General features: G+C 40.4%; 1 protein-coding gene across 2 annotated transcripts in view; it reads left to right on the forward strand.

Annotated features, from left to right (window-relative positions):
• The first annotated feature begins 15559 nt into the window (after positions 1 to 15559).
• LOC126484008 (adenylate kinase isoenzyme 1) overlaps positions 15560 to 16618 on the forward strand; it is a 109890-nt gene continuing 108831 nt past the window's right edge. Inside the window, exon 1 of one of the 2 annotated variants that reach the window (XM_050107327.1) lies at positions 15560 to 15688. In XM_050107327.1, coding sequence (XP_049963284.1) covers positions 15596 to 15688 — 93 coding nt within the window. In that variant the 5' untranslated portion in view covers positions 15560 to 15595. Of the gene's footprint in view, positions 15745 to 16618 lie in introns of both variants that reach the window. The other variant, XM_050107328.1, reaches the window with a different exon arrangement.

Here is a 16618-nt window from a genome sequence, read left to right on the forward strand (position 1 = left end):
AACACTGAGGAATGTAGGCAAAAATTATACAGGTCTAAACTACAATGATACTCGAGACTGACAGCTTCGACCATAGCTTTGTGACCAGACCACAGTCATGAAAAATTATAGTTCATAAGTAGTGCTAAAGAGAAAGAAGCTGTAACGTGAAAGGGCTGTTGCAAGATTACTATTGCTGTGTGTGCTTTCGGATATGCCGAGTGGTGCTACTATTAATGTGTATTGATGCATATACCACAATTAAACTAGTATCCATAAAAACAAGGTTACATTACCAAGAAATGAGAATTGTATTGTGGACTTAAACACATTTCAGATGGAATTTTAAATGTGACTGGCTGAGTTGATTCACAAACTATATAGTTTTCCATTACAACAATGGATGCCTGTACGATAATATATTTGACTTGCATGTCGTCAAGTTAATTTAAACTCTCACTTTCCAAATAACGTTTTCTTTGATCCTCACAGAAAATGAATGGACAATAGCTAATCCGTTCACAGTCTATCTTCTCAAAACACAATATACTGATGAAGAGACACTCTCTTATTCATGGTTCACATGTCCGCTGGAGCTCCGTCTCTCCCCCTTTTTAGTCAAAATAAAGCCATTATCTACCTCGCACATCACACATTATCTACCTCGAACACAAAAAATGACTCTGAGCACTATGGGACTTAACTTCTAAGGTCATCAGTCCCCTAGAACTTAGAACTACTTAAAACTAACTAACCTAAGGACATCACACACATCCACGCCCAAGGCAGGATTCGAACCTGTGACCGCAGCGGTCGCGCGGTTCCAGACTGTAGCGCCTAGAACCGCTCGGCCACCCCGGCCGGCACCTCGAACACACTCTCTGTTAACGGACCAAATACTTGTGGTTTTGTGACAAAAACTGCTCACAATTCCCGTTCCCCTTATGTCTTGAAATCTTGGTCTTCCTGTAGTTTTTGTACAGATCTTCTTGCTAAATCTTCAGCTTCTGTGTCTTCTTTCCTGCATCTTCTCTCTTGTATCTTCTCCGTTGAGAATTTAAAATCTTGGCGTCTCTTCTTAATATCGGATGATTCATTGCAACAATGAAACCATGGTAGGCTTCTGGGAACTTCTTAATTCTTCTCATCTCTGAACTCAAGAAAAAAAAACTTTCTTCTAATGTCTCAATATTTCAATTTTCGTCTCCACAGTACACCAACGAACTATTACGACAAAGAAAATTACTTCCTTCCAAAAACTTTCACTAGTTCTCCACTAACAATCTGGCACATCTACCAGTCCATCTTTACATCTCAGCTACCTGTTATCAGTTGTCCTATTCATGACGATAAAAATTAAAAAGATAATATTTAATCCTACTGGACCAGAGCACTTTCTAATACATTGGAATTACACAAAAATTACATAAAATATGACAAACATATATTTATATTACATTTTCTTCATCATTAACTATAAGATGATTGCAATTTCATACTCATTGCTATTGAATTTCGTACACTATGCCTGATATCTTTCTGTTGCGATACCAACGTAAGCGTGTAATGCTCGTGTAACCTTCTTTTCTCATACTGAAGATAGATTGTGTTAATAGATACGTTACTTGGGTCGTTACTGGGTTGTTATAAGGCATAGACTTTTCATACCAGAGCAAGCTGTGTTTACTTGGGAAAATTTAAGCCATTTTCGTAAGAGAGTATACGACTCAAAGGCTGAAGCAGATCGTAAATATATTGGAAAAGAGATCATACTGCGCGCAGAGTGGTGGAGATGGAACAAAACCGGGATAGTTTGATGTGAGTATTGTACTTCTCTATCGGTGCCCGTCTGAAAACTTGATTTTCCCCCTCAGCTATGTGTCGCATTTTCCTTTACGGAGTAGAGCAACAGTAGGCGGGAGTACAGCCGGACAACACGTGAACGCCGAGACTGGTCGAAAAGAGTGTCAATTCCATCTGAATAGTTGCCTCTAGCTGAACGTAAATACAGAACGCTCCCGTACACTATATTCGGCGTTAAGTAATTACTACAACTGAGAATGTTTGGTGGCCACATAATATGCGCGACAAATCATTGGGCAATCTCTTAATTGCTGTGAAGAGATAGTGGATGTGACAGTGTGGGGATCGGAAGTACAGGGCGCCTATCAGTTAACTTTGCAACTTTACACCATAATAACTTCGAAACTATAACAGGTAGTAACACGAGTAAGGTGACCCATAAAGCTTTGTTTGCTCAATTACACGTCAAGGTGTGTGCTCCTGGGAGTATGAATAACATCCTCTCATTGTTCGATCTCCCCCCTGTACACAGCAAGGGCACCACGGCGACATGTTCAAATGTTTTGCGGATGCATATCTTCAAATCCTGTAGGTATGTATGAAACCTTGGTTCGATGGCTCTCATCCTTAATGAAATCCCATATGAAGAGGCTTGGTGGTATGAGGTCAGGTAATATCGCAACAATCGAATCAGGCCATTTCGCTCAATCCATCTATGCGGTAAGTTGTCAGTGATTTATTGACGGGAACGGTAAAGTGGTGCCGCATCATCCCGGGATGTCACGTCAATTAAGGCACATCAGACTCTTGTAACATGGCCATGTAAACACCACTATTGACGGTAAACTCGCTGAGAAATAATGAAACGGTTATACAGTTGTGAGTGTCAGCCCAACAGATGGACTTAAGGACAGGTTTTTTTCCAGTTCACCTGTAACATGAGGACACCCACATACGAACATTGCGATACCTTCGTAAAACGTAACATTCCTGTACTCTTGAAAAGTTCATAGATCGCAGAAAGAAATCATTAAAAACGAGAGTCATTGTTTGCTTCAATCGTGGCTAGCATGTGCTCTGCAAATTCTTCGTGCTGAAGTTCGCCAATCGACTTTTGTGCCTGAATCAACATCTTAAAGACATAAAGTGGTTACGTCTTCTGCAAGATTTTAAATTTTTGTCGGCCTGCAGCGTGGCAGATGTCTTGTAAGGACATTATATGTATAGTAAGCCAAAACGCTGCTGTCTTCGGCGTACTCTGCATATAATGTTCTTATGCAAGGGGCTGTGCTGTGCTGGTTGTAAAATTTCCAACTCTATGGACGCCTTACGCACTGACTTTGTCGGACTCCTAGCAAATGTGTGCCGTCCCGTCACCCCATTCCGTACTTCATTCGAATGTCTCGTTGTACTCGGGTATCGGACTTCACCTCTATGAACCAGGCTAAACACTGAGCTTTCTCCTATGGCATCAACATTTTTGTCAAATATGCATCACCTGAAAAAAGAAACTTTGTGATTTACCTTGTCAGATGTTGTAAACCGTTTGTTATTATCAAGTATAGTTTTAAAGTCTAAGGTGTAACTGATGGATACCTTGTGTAGTGTCTTATCATAAATACATTTCTTAAACACCGAGTATTCGTTCTTCGATTATGCTGGTGTTGAAATCTGATACCGTAGTTGAAGTGGAAACGAAGACTGGTCGACGCAGCTGTGGAGGACAACCAGGAGCAGCTTCAAAATGAGGTACTGCAGTACCATGCCACTATTCTGTAAGCGAAGGTTTCGATAGAACGAAGATCATTTTATATTTCATTTAAGAGTAAGTTAATTTGTCGTTCGCGGCCACTGCAACACATGAGCGTTCTTAAATCATTCTGATGACAGGATGTTTTCTACTTTTCCAGGAGTCCTCTCGGTCGTCACTCAAGCACAAGCACAATGACTAAAATTTTGATATTCTGCCTGGAGAAGCAGTTGTATTGGAGACGCTACCCTAATGGAGGCAAATTCAGAGCTTCATCTGACTACGTAACCTTTGCGTCCGTCAGTGAAATACTCACGCATTCGTTGTGATTCACGTCTTTTGTGTGTTCACTTTAATGTTGCTTATTGCAAAATATCAACATTTATCGAACAGTTCAGCTCGCAACTCAATCGCTGTAGCAATTTTTGGTGTGGATCTGTTGTCTGTTCTGCAGTTATTCAGATGTTTAATTTTACCTACAAAAAGAGCGTGAGTGAATTATTGTTATGAATTATCGGATCATCGAGCTATTGTACACCCCATTTTTAGGTTACCGTCTGAAGACATGCTGGAAGTGAAGGAAGTCGATTGTCGCACATCTGACTTAATAATAAATTATATACGTAAAAATGTTGGCAAGTGTTTTTTGAATGGAAGCTGCTGTTACCTTTATTGTTGTTGTAACAGCAGTCGTTCATGAATGTCTGAAGAAAATCTTCCGTTGATGTTAGCAGTGAGAGATGGGTAAATATGCTTTCTCTTTAATAATGCTTATTTGTAATGTAATTTAGATTTTGAAACTTCCCGCCAGATTAATGACGAGTGCTATAAGGGGATTCCAACTCAGACTCCTGCTTTTCGTGAGCAATGCTTTACCGACTGAATTATCCAAACAGAACTCACGAAGCTCCCTCTGAGCTTTATTTCCGTCAGTACCTTCCTGCTACCCTCCAAACTTGGCAAGTGTGTTTGTTTTCATTCATGTGGATGTTTGCATTGACTTTTATTTCTAGATTTTGCCTGTTTAATTTTCAACGTATTTGGTGTAAGCATTGGAGGTAGCGAGAGCGTTAAAAGTATGCATGTGAATTTTTAGTGCTCTTAAAAGGACGCAAGAGTAGTTTCCGGTGGTGGTATGTTCCTATGAGACCAAACTGCTGAGGTCATCGGTCCCTAGGCTTACACACTACTTAATCTGACTTAAACTAACTTACGCTAAGGACAACACACACACCCATGCCAGAGGGAGGACTCGAACCTCCGACGGGGGGCGCAGCGCGAACCGTGGCAAGACGCCTAAGACCGCACGGCTACCTTGCGCAGCTGTGTAGTTTCCCTTATCCCAGCACTCGGTTTTTTCCACTCTTCCATACAGGCAATGATGGAAAAATTGTATCACAAAAAATACTACGCCATACTTCAATAATTATGCTAAAGCTAAAGCTGCAAATTACTGTATCTACATAGAGAAACTCGAGCGGTGCGATGAGTTCTCTGTTAATTGCAAATCAAACTGTTTTTTGAACAGACTTGGTAGAATTTTGTATTAAAAGAATTGTAAAAGAAAAGTTGGTAAAGAAATGAAATATGAGCAAAAATGACAACACTATGTTTTTTCGTGTATTGAGAAAAAGTGCTCGAGGCAGATTATAAATTTAATGAACTTCTCAATATCCAAAAAACACTCTTTCCTATCTCTCAAATCTAACTACTTTCAGTACAATAACCAAGTTAGTTCGATGGCGCAGCAACAGTGAAACAAAAGTAACATCATTATTATATTTATCTGACATTCCATTAGATTTCTTCCATCACAAATCTGTTTCATAATCATGTCGATTGAACAAAATGATAAACTGAGATATTAAAATTTAATCATAATATTTCCATAGTTTCCTCACTAACATTGCTTAATATTATCAGCCTAACTCTAACATAGCTGAACTTCGACAGCTCTGTCCACCAAAGTTAAACATTGTCTGCTCCCACTGCGCCCTCGCGCAGCTGAAAGATGTTGGCTTAACTGCTGCGATACAGCTTACAACATCGCTGCTCGGTCACAGTCGAAGATACCACAAATTCTGATACCAAAATTATACACGACACCTATCAAGGATAACTCTTCCCATTCTCAAAGGATGTGTCTCGCTCAGAAATGGGCAGTTCGGGCAATAACTGGTGTAAGTTCGCGAACCTCTTGTCGACCCATGTTCACTAGTTTGGGTGTTCTGACATTGACCTCTCAGTATATAGTCCGCAGCTCGTGGTCTCGCGGTCGCGTTCGCGCATCCCGAGTCCCGTGTTCGATTCCCGGTGGGGTCAGGGATTTTCACTTGCCTCGAGATGACTGGGTGCCTGTGTTGTCCTCAGCATTTCATCCTCATTCATGAAAGTGGCGACGTTGGGAATTTGTACGGGCGCTGATAACCGCGCAGTTGAATGCCCTACAAACCAAACATCATCTCAATATATATATTCATTACTGTCGTTTCTTGTTAACAATATCAGCTTATTCCCAGGAATTAGCAGCTTTCACTCAGTTAATATTAGTCAGAAATCGAATCTGCGCCGGCCGGGGCGGCCGAGCGGTACTAGGCACTACACTCTGGAACTGGGTGACCGCTACCTCGGGCGCGAGTCCTGCCTCGGGCATGGATGTGTGTGGTGTCCTTAGGTTAGTTAGGTTTAAGTAGTCCTAAGTTCTAGGGTACTGATGACCTCAGAAGTTAAGTCCCACAGTGCTCAGAGCCATCTGAACCATTTTTTTTCCAATCTGCATTTTGATCGCACTTCCTTGACTCTTGTGCAGAAAGGTTTGGAGTATACTGCTGCATCCATTTTTAATAAGCTACCATAACAATTCAAAAATCTTAGCAGTAATCCATGCGCTTGCAATGCGAAACTGAAGAGTTTCCTCATGGGTCACTTCTTGTATTCTGTGGAGAGTCCCTTGAAAATTTAAGCTGATTCCTGTGTTATATTGTTGACTGCGTTTACATAAACTTATGGTTTGTCATTTGGGTTCATAAACATTTTATCTGTTACTGCTTTTATGTTGTTGTTTCATGTACTGATATGTTGCATGACCTTGTAGATATGCTCCTCAGTTAGGTCCAATGGAATTAGAAGTGTAAAAAAAATAAATAAAAAAAGAGAGGAATTTCGTTGTTGAATATCAAGGTGACTGTGCATAGATGGGAAGAATCATAATGAAGGCTGTAATCTTGATGCATTAAGTTGTTCTGAAAGCGGTGCTGATATTCCAGACAATAAAAGCAGGTTAAAAGCTGTGGGCTATCTGGGGAAGTTAACCTTGAATTACTGAGCAACTGTTTCACCAGGTATCCAGTCTAGCTCACCAAATTCCCAACCACACTAACATTAATTATAATCTTTTAATAGTCATCTTACGACAACCGGTGATATATATATATATATATATATATATATATATATATATATATATATATAAAGAGAATTTATATAAAAAGAAATAAATCAGTTTATATTTGGACATTTATTTTAACACTGATCATTGTTCTGTTAAAATTTCAGCATATTAAACTTGATTCATAACTAAACTGGTGCCTTATTTAGGATTGTGAAAATGTGAGTTTGTAATCTTCTGGAACACATCAAATATGGAGCCAAGATTGGGAGACTGCATACAACGCTGCATTCATAAAATAACACACGAAGAACTCTGAAACACATGCAAGAGGAAATTAACCACAACCAACCGATTCAATTTTCACCCAAAGAAGTTACGTTCGTAGCGCAATCCTGTTCGTCATGAAATTACCACATACTGGTATACTAAATTGATACTAACTCACTGCGAAATCTTCCCGAAAAAAAAATAGCTGAGGGCTGATTTGATGATTACACCACATGCTTCACGTGGTCAACTTGGTTTACACAAAGAGTGTAACTTCACAATAATTTTGATAATTAAAATAAGTTACATCGAAATGCAATTTACAATAGAAACACCTCGAGCTGGTTACTATCGTCTTACTATTAACCTGATGGGCCAAACAATTGTATAAACACGTGGTACTGGTCTCACAAAGTACACCCCACGTGGGTTGAACATAAAGAAAAGTTGCTATATTGAAAAATATTGTCAAGACGAGACGCTATAATCTCACGCACATTTGCATTTAAGATTGATGATCTTAATTAGAGTTATGGATCATCAACACATCGTTCCACTTCACTCACAAAGTAGTGACAAAGTAACTACTGGAAGATATTCTGAACTTCACACTCGAATTACACTGTGCTGCAATTTAAGATAACATAAGATATTTTAGATCCAAACCTGAAATAAAGGTGATTAAATTTTCAGTTAGGCTGAACTTAAGAAATCCATTGTCCTACGGACTTAGCAGAGACGCACTTAGTCGGAGATCTTACCACTTCAGACGCTCGCCACAGTCCGACAGCTGTGGGTCCCTACCTAGGGTGCTTCACAGATACAAACGGAAGTGACCAGAGAGGCAGCTTCCTATACCAACATGACAAGGGACGGACAGGACCATACTAAGAATAGAAACCTCTTTGCTTTTAGAAAGCGTAGCTACCTGTTCCGACGTTGGTCCTCCTGTTCTCTAGCAGAAAGGCTTGTCTGCTACCATCAAGCATACAACTAGAAATACATTTGCTCATTCATCCTTTCACACAGAAGGGAAGGGGGATGACAGTATCTTATCATATACACTATATAAAAAAAAGCGCATGTAGGTTTCATATGAGACTGTGTGACATGAATTATATATAAACTGTGTTTTAAAGTGTAGTAGTGTGACAGATCGTTCTTGTTTACGTGTAAAAGTAACACGTTATACTGTTCAGTCTCCTCCCAGATGGAGTCAGAAACCCACAGTAAATTCAGAAGTGGAATGTATGCCGTAAATGACATCAGATTTAAGAAATTAACATGAAAGGAATCCAACAGAGACCTTTCAAGGGCTCTACGAGGGGGAGGAACTCTCTGCTATTACAGAAGAAGAAATGGCAGGGCATCCATTGTTGCTGTCGGCTTGATAGAGTTGTGGAAGACTTACACACAAATAAGGCAGAACGCATAGATAACATTTCTTCGGCCGGCCGCGGTGATCTCGCGGTTCTAGGCGCTCAGTCCGGAACCGCGCGACTGCTACGGTTGCAGGTTCGAATCCTGCCTCGGGCATGGATGTGTGTGATGTCCTTAGGTTAGTTAGGTTTAAGTAGTTCTAAGTTCTAGGGGACTGATGACCACAGATGTTAAGTCCCATAGTGCTCAGAGCCATTTTTGAACCAACATTTCTTCGAAATCTTTAAAGTCACTGGAGGGAGTGGCAACCAAAACATTATCAAGTTGGAGTATAGAATCTATGAGCCTGGAGACTTTCGGAAAGAAAGCAAGGGCAGGTAAGTGTGAGAACTATGTCACCATCAGTTTAACAGGCCATGCATCCGAGTTGCTGACAAGAATAATATACAGAAGAATGGAAAAACATAAATGGGGATCTGTTGGATGACGATCATTTTGGCTTTAGGGTAGGAAAAGGCTTCAGAGAGGCACATCTGGCATTGCACTTGATAATGGAAGCAAGACCCATTAACAATCGAAACAACTTCACAGGATTTGTTTGATAGTTTAAAATGGTGTAAAATTCACGAAGAGTGTAACAGTGTAAGACTGGTCGACCTGTACAAAGAAGTGGCAATGATGAATTTAGGAGTGGGATTAAACTCCAAGGCGAAACAATATGAGTGATGTGATTCGTTCGTGACATTGCTATCCTCAGTGAAAGCAAGAAACAGTGTTATACATCATACTGAATGGAACGAGCAGTCTGATGACCACCAAATATGGACTTAAATTAAACAGTAAAGTAAGGAGCAGTAGCAGAAATGAGGTTAGTGACAAACTTAACATCAAAATTGGTGACCACGAAGTAGACGAAGCAAGGGAGTCTGTTTCTTAGGAAACTAAACAACACGTGAGGAATGAACCAAAGAAGACATACAAAGCAGACTAGCACAGGAAAAAAAGGAATCATGGAAAAGAGTATTCTACCAGTATCAGAAATTGGTTTTAATTTGAGGAAGACATGTTTATGTATATAAGATTGGACTACAGTATCGTATGGAAACGAATCATGGACTGTGGGAAAAACAGAGGAGAAGAGAATCGAAGCGTTTGAGGTGTAGTGCTATAGAAGGGTGTTGAAAATTAGGTGTACTGGTGACGTAAGGATTGGTGAGTTTCTCTGCAGGATGGATGATGAAAGGAACATGTGGGAAACATTCACAATAATACGATGCAGGATGACAGGCTATGGGTTCAGAAATCAAGGAGTAACTTCCATGATACTAGAGGGAACTATAAAGCGCAAAAACTGTAGAGGAAGACAGACATCGGAATACACCCAACAAATAATTGAGGACGCCGTGTGCAGGTGCTGCTCTGAGATAAAGAGGTTGACGAAAGATAGAAATTGGTGGCGGGACACATAAAACCAGTAAGAAGACTGGCAACTTAAACAAAATTTAAAATAAAACCAAACAGTGCCAAAGACTGACTGCATTTCTGTGGTATTGTGGTTTTCGTAACACAGAAACACGGATGTTGTCGAGGATAAAATATGATTATCGAGACGGAAAAAATAGCGGATAGTGCTCCTGTAGGAGCACAAAAAAGGCTAATAAGTACCTCTTTAAAAGACTGACAAAAAAGTGGGGAACCATCTGCCTCAGTCCTGATTCCGCCTTCCTCACCAAAAATTTTGGCAAGTCAGTTACTCGCGCTCTTTTGACGCAGAACATTCTAAATGCTTTTATTCAGTCTCTCTGTTTAGTTAAGCCTTCATACTCAGCATCTCCCTCTTACTATCACTTGTATCTCTTCCATTGTCTCCTTTTTCTAATATTGATTTAGGTATAATCTACTGCTAATGTCTACTTTCTTACCCTCCCTCCTTTTGTCTTTCTTTCCCACTGCCACCGTCTCCATCATACCTCAACAGCTAAAACATTCCGGGGGGAGGGGGATCCAATTTATTTTTTCCCCTTTACCCAGATGTTTAAAATTTCGGTCCAAAATGCTTCCTCCCCTCGCCCTAGGTGTTAAAGTTCGACGGTCGGAGTGATTCCAGACTCCTCACCTTCAACCATATGTACAGTGTCCACTCACCTGTATTTTTCATTTCCACTTTCTCCTCTCTCTTTTGCTCCAATTGTTTACCACAACTATTTCACGTTGGCTTCCCTGCACTTCCGTTTTATTTCATTCCTACGTGATTTATATTCCTGTATTGCTGTCTTTCCCTAAACATCTTTGTACTTCCTTCTTTCGTCGATCCGTCGAAGGATATTTTCCATTAAGCCGTTGTTCGCCACTTCAGTTGCCCAAAACTTTACCTTCAGGTGTTTTTATTCGCTCCTGAACAGGAATCATGGAATACGCTGAGTTCATGTACACAGTCAGGTAAAATTTCTGAACAGAAATACCACATTGTTTAACAAACTTCATCAGGTCCTTTGTTGGGAAGTATTTCGTAACGTGTATAAAATACATACTGCCCATAAGAAACTGAACGAATATTGAACGAATAAAATGGTAGCTGCCTGCAGTAATATACTTCATTGGTTGAAATATTACGAAGCACTCCTCAACTTATTGAGAAAGAATCTTTCTCCAGCCTACTTTGGGTGCACAATGTGGCGCAATTTTATGTCGATCCTTCCCTTATCACCAAACAGTTTAACAGTTCGAGCTTCATTTACATTGTGTGAATGAGTGGATAGTGTTGTTGGAAAGCCAGTAACATGAAGCTACAGCATTGTAAGATGAAACATAAAAGGAGAAGAAAAAAGCTCTAAATAGCAAATGAATCTTCATTGTGCTCCGTCGGCACCGAGTAGACCTTGATCGTTTTTCTTAAGCTCATCAAAACTTTAGAAGCTTTTCGAGTACCTTGGTCGTTACTACAAAGGACAAACCTTGCCACAAGATAGTACTTCCTTTCCTCTATAAGATGGCATTATGAACTAAACTTTGAAATTTGATGGACCTTGATTATTATTGCAATGTACCCATCATATATACATAATATTTCTTATTATGCACACTTATGTTCATAATTGTATCGGACAAGTACATTGTACTAAGTTTGATCTTCTATGTGATGGCTGAATGAATAAATAAAAACGGTAGTTGCATAGCAACCTAGTATCATTAATTGCTTATCACAAAGCCTGGTGTACGCTTAAGTACTTTGAAAACCCGAAAACGAAATTCAAAAGTAAAATCAAGCAGGCTGTTCCTGGAAAACTGGCGCAGAGAAGTCCTGGCAAGAAACATTCTGGGAAATGAAGCAAACAGGCTGCTGCTAAAAAGATAAAATAATTTAATGTGAAAACCAATGTGAAACTACATGCTATTAATTAAATCTTTATTAAAATATATTTGAAACACCTGTTTAAGAAACATGTGCATATTATTGAGGTTAGGCTGTCATTACTAAAAATTAGTTACATACTTTTTATAGCAAAATATCCATTTTACAGGATCTAGGTTACTGAGACAATTCCTTTATTTACAGCGAGGTCTTTTGTATTAAGTAATATAGCAGGTATTAGTTTAAATAATCATGAATATCATCAGAACTGCCTACTGGTGGCATTTATTGAATTGAAAATTGCTAGAAAATGTTTTCAAAAATGAATGTATGGTTTTTTGCTATTATTGGTCACTTCGTGGGTAAGTTTTTGAAAATGAGAAGATGTGTATACTACAATGACAATAACGCTCTGATGGCCTAACAAACAGGAACAGCATGGGGGCATACCTCCATGCAGTTCTGTTACTTCGACATTTCAACAACCTTTCACTTTGCTGACATCCACAAGTCATGATATCATGCCTTTCTTACTTCTTTCCTCATTTCACACGTTTATGAGCTAATAAAGAAAACGCAGTTAAGTTTTTTTCTGAATGTGAACATTAAACATGTTGTGCACGTGAAGTGAAATCTGAAAATGTAGTGAATACGAATCAGTACCAGTAAGCAAGCAAGCGTTGTTCTCGGAGTTCTGGCTTCATCAGCTATCGACGCAAATGCAGTGAAAGACGATTTAAATGGATTACGAATGCGTCCTTTTCACTTCACACAATTCTCTTCTTGAGATAATATTCAGCAAAATTCTAGCAGTATCGCATGCTTCTTAGAGAACCAGACGGAAAGCATAAGATGCTCTCTTTCTTAGCCAACATAGTATTGTAATTAAAAACAACGGTAATGCGAATTCCTAAATGAAACAAAGGGTAATTTTCTATGTCAGCTGTGTGCGACTCAAAAGCGTATTGCAGAGATTCCATTAAATATCGAGAAACAGTCAGTCGTCTGGTAATTCTGAACTCCTTCCTTATCCGAATCCGAGAATTACATTTCACGGCGCTATTGGACTGCCATCTGCTACACTTATAAAGAGTCACCCAATAATAGAATCCACGATTCAGTCCAAGGCCGCACATTCTCCTTTTATGACTTGCTGTTCTGTACACTCCCCCCCCCCAGACGTGTAACAAAGCTCCGTGCAATAGTTCCAGTTCGTCTTCCATCTTAAGTGTCTTGTTATTTCTCGCGACAAATCCCTTAACTTGTCCCCATATCAGTTCTGGTTGGTTCATGTTCCAGTGATATGATGCCAACTGCAAAAGTACAGCATTTGAATGGTGTGCTCGATTCGTGAAAATTATTGCTTTCCATGTTTCTACGACGCTTATAACACTGGCTCATGGAAATTCTCATCTTTGGCATTAAAAAATAGGTAGAGTCCAAATAAGGAGTATTTGATTTTTCAATTTTGTCCTAAAAATTTAATTTGTTACGTTGCCTTGATTTAAACAAATTTGGATAATCAAAAATTTATACTTACAATGAAAACTGGGGATTTGCGTGTAGTGTATAATTAAGAACAAGAATAAATGCATTTTTCATAAAATATGATCATCAGATAAATGTTAAAAAGGGAAACTCCGTATCGCACCCCCCTCAGATTTAGTGGTAAGTTGACCCGTTTGATAGCCCACCAAAACCTGAACACAGATCAAACATGAAAACAAGAAGAAGGTGTACTGAACTGTGGGAAAAAGAAGTAAAATAGAAACAGTCAACGGTCCAAGATCAACATGTGCAACATCGAGCAACTTTCAATCAGGGTGGAGTCGTGGTCATTTGGTCGCGGTGTTTGAAGGCGACGGGCCATATCCTCGTTGAAAACTCCCTCATGCCCCACTTCTTTTTTCACAAAATTGTGAACTGTCCGTCCGGTCATTGACATGTCTGTTCGCTATATTCAAACGTCCGTTTGCTACAGCTACATGTAACAAGAAACGTCCAGACGTACGTACCTGCTATCTGTTCTGCACAGGTTCCAGATGTTATGCCTCTTACGTTCCGTTTTGGAAGTTTTGACTCTTCATTTCCTTCGTCGTAACATAGTTCTCACCCGATTATTTGTTGCTTTCATTTCTGCGAGAGGTCTATGAGTCATCTCGCACTATTCATCACATTTACTTGCGACGGTAATATATTCTCACCACGTGACTCATATTCTACAGTCAGTGTATATGACAATTGCCAAGACCACAGAAGGAGAACAGACACGTCAATGACCGGATGGACAGTTCATAAATTTGCGAAAAAAATGGGGCACGAGAGAGATTTGAACACGAATCTCCCAAACTGCCGTTCAACACCGTGACCACAGAACCACGACATTGTGGTTATTGTATGTCGCTCGTTGTTGCCCGTCTTGAACTTGGACCGTTCTTTGTTTCTATTTCGCTTCTTTTTACACAGTTTAGTACACTTTCTTCCAGTTTTCATGCTTGATCTTTGTTCAGTTTTTTGCCGGTCTATCCACTGGGCCATTTTACCACTAAATCTGAAGGGGAGGGATGGGGGCTTATCCTTGTAAGTAGCATATATTTGTTCATTTTTACACTCCAGAGGATGAGGTATTCCAAACTGAACGAAAAATAAAGAACACAGCGAGATGAAACTTCCTGGCAGATTAAAACTGTGAGCTGGACCGAGACTCGAACTCGGGACCTTTGCCTTTCGCGGGCAAGTGCTCTACCTGCTTTCTTCCAGGAGTGCTAGTTCTGCAAGGTTCGCAGGAGAGCTTCTGTGAAGTTTGGAAAGTAGGAGACGAGGTACTGGCGGAAGTAAAGCTGTGAGGACGGGGCGTGAGTCGTGCTTGTGTAGCTCAGGTGGTGGAGCAATTGCCCACGAAAGGCAAATGTCCCGGGATCGAGTCTCGGTCCGGCACACAGTTTTAATCTGCCAGGAAGTTTCATATCAGCGCACACTCCGCTACAGAGTGAAAATCTCATTCTGGAAACACAGCGAGAGTTGAACTGGCGATCTATGGACTACCCCAGCTTACGATTCTACAATGTTAACGATTTAGCCATACAGCCAGATTACAAAACCGTCTTCAGTTTAGTAGATGAAGCCCTCGGAAACCTTCAAAGGCCTTTTTCCCCCTGTCAAATTGTGAAAAACTTCCGCCACTTTTTAACGGTGTTGCGCACTTGTGTTTCACTACGAAGCAGGAAACAGCGTCAGCCATTTTCACACTACGTGTCAACAGCACGACAATCAGAGTACAACAGTACAGAGACAGTGACTCCATACGATTGTTCGAGTAAAAACTACATAGATAAAGAATGATTAAGAAAAACGTTGATGGCTGTTAATACTTTAGAATACCTTAAAGTTTCATTTACGAGTAACTTGATACCTAATACGTAAATAGGACCTGCTTCTAAGAGCGTAACCATACCTGTGGTTGTTATGATGAACGAAGTATAGGTAACGTGAAACCCCTAGCCGTTAGAGTGCCCTCGTAGCACGCGCGGCACTCTCGCAAGAAGTTTCCGCGGGCGCCGCCAGAGTGCGGGCCGCTCGCTCGCCACCCCGTCGCTCAGCTGGCCGCGACCGGCCGGCGTCCGGCGTCAGACACAGGCTGGCATAGTGCTGGCGATGCGCCCCCCAGCGCCGCATGCGACCGCGCTCCCTGCTGCTCGTCTCCCTGCTGGCGCTCGGATCCAGCCCGGCGCCCTTCTTCGCACCTAACACCCGCACCGGGCAGCAGGTCTGTCGCCTACCGTAGCCAGCGTCGCCGCAGCAGCCGAGCTCGCCCTCTCCCTGGTAAAACCTGCCATTCGCACCTCTTCTTCTGTAACTCTGTCCGAGATAGACTCCTTGCTATCAACAAACGTTGTTAATTTTAGAGCAATAACTAGTAATACTTATCTTCATTTGCTTTTCCATTTTGTAGAAGTATTTAGATTCATAACAAGCCTAAAAATTCGTAGAACTGTAAAGTGTTTTTCTCCATAGATAAGCTGATCCTAACTAAATGCTGAAGCTCTGTTCTTCTTTCTAACGTACACGTAACAACTTGAAGATATTTTTTACTGTACAGACGCATTGGAGCCTAGTTCGTCTTATGCTCGTAAGTACAGTCCCATAAGAAATATCTTTATTAATTATTTTTGTGTGCTTTACACTCCAATACAATTTCAGATCGAGTCATAATGACACCTACTGTGCCCATCACTAAATGTTGCTGGTGAATCTTCTGGCAAAGCTACTTCTTGCTCACTGTAAATCGAACACTACCATTGGAGGAAACCTTAATTATTAAGTCAAGAACGTGGAGAATAGGGTACTTCTCCTACGCTGGACTATGATTACATAAGCGCTTTCAGTGTGCATCTTCCCTTTTGAAGAAATTTTATGTCAGCATAGTTAAGGGAAACAATAGTTCGACTTATAACATCAGAATTAGATACTTCTTTCAGGTATTAATTTAGCTGAGTAATATCAAAAATGACCTAGCGACGGCGTTTTAATTCTGATTGGGCGTAATATGACAGTTGTGATGCTGACTGGATTACACAGACCTTCACAAGCACTTTTCATTTTCAAAAAAAATGTGTGTGAAATCTTATGGGACTTAACTGCTAAGGTCATCAGTCCCTAAGCTTACACACTTCTTAACCTAAATTATCCTAAGGAC

This window comes from Schistocerca serialis, chromosome 6 (genome assembly GCF_023864345.2).
Source record: "Schistocerca serialis cubense isolate TAMUIC-IGC-003099 chromosome 6, iqSchSeri2.2, whole genome shotgun sequence".
NCBI lineage: Eukaryota > Metazoa > Arthropoda > Insecta > Orthoptera > Acrididae > Schistocerca > Schistocerca serialis.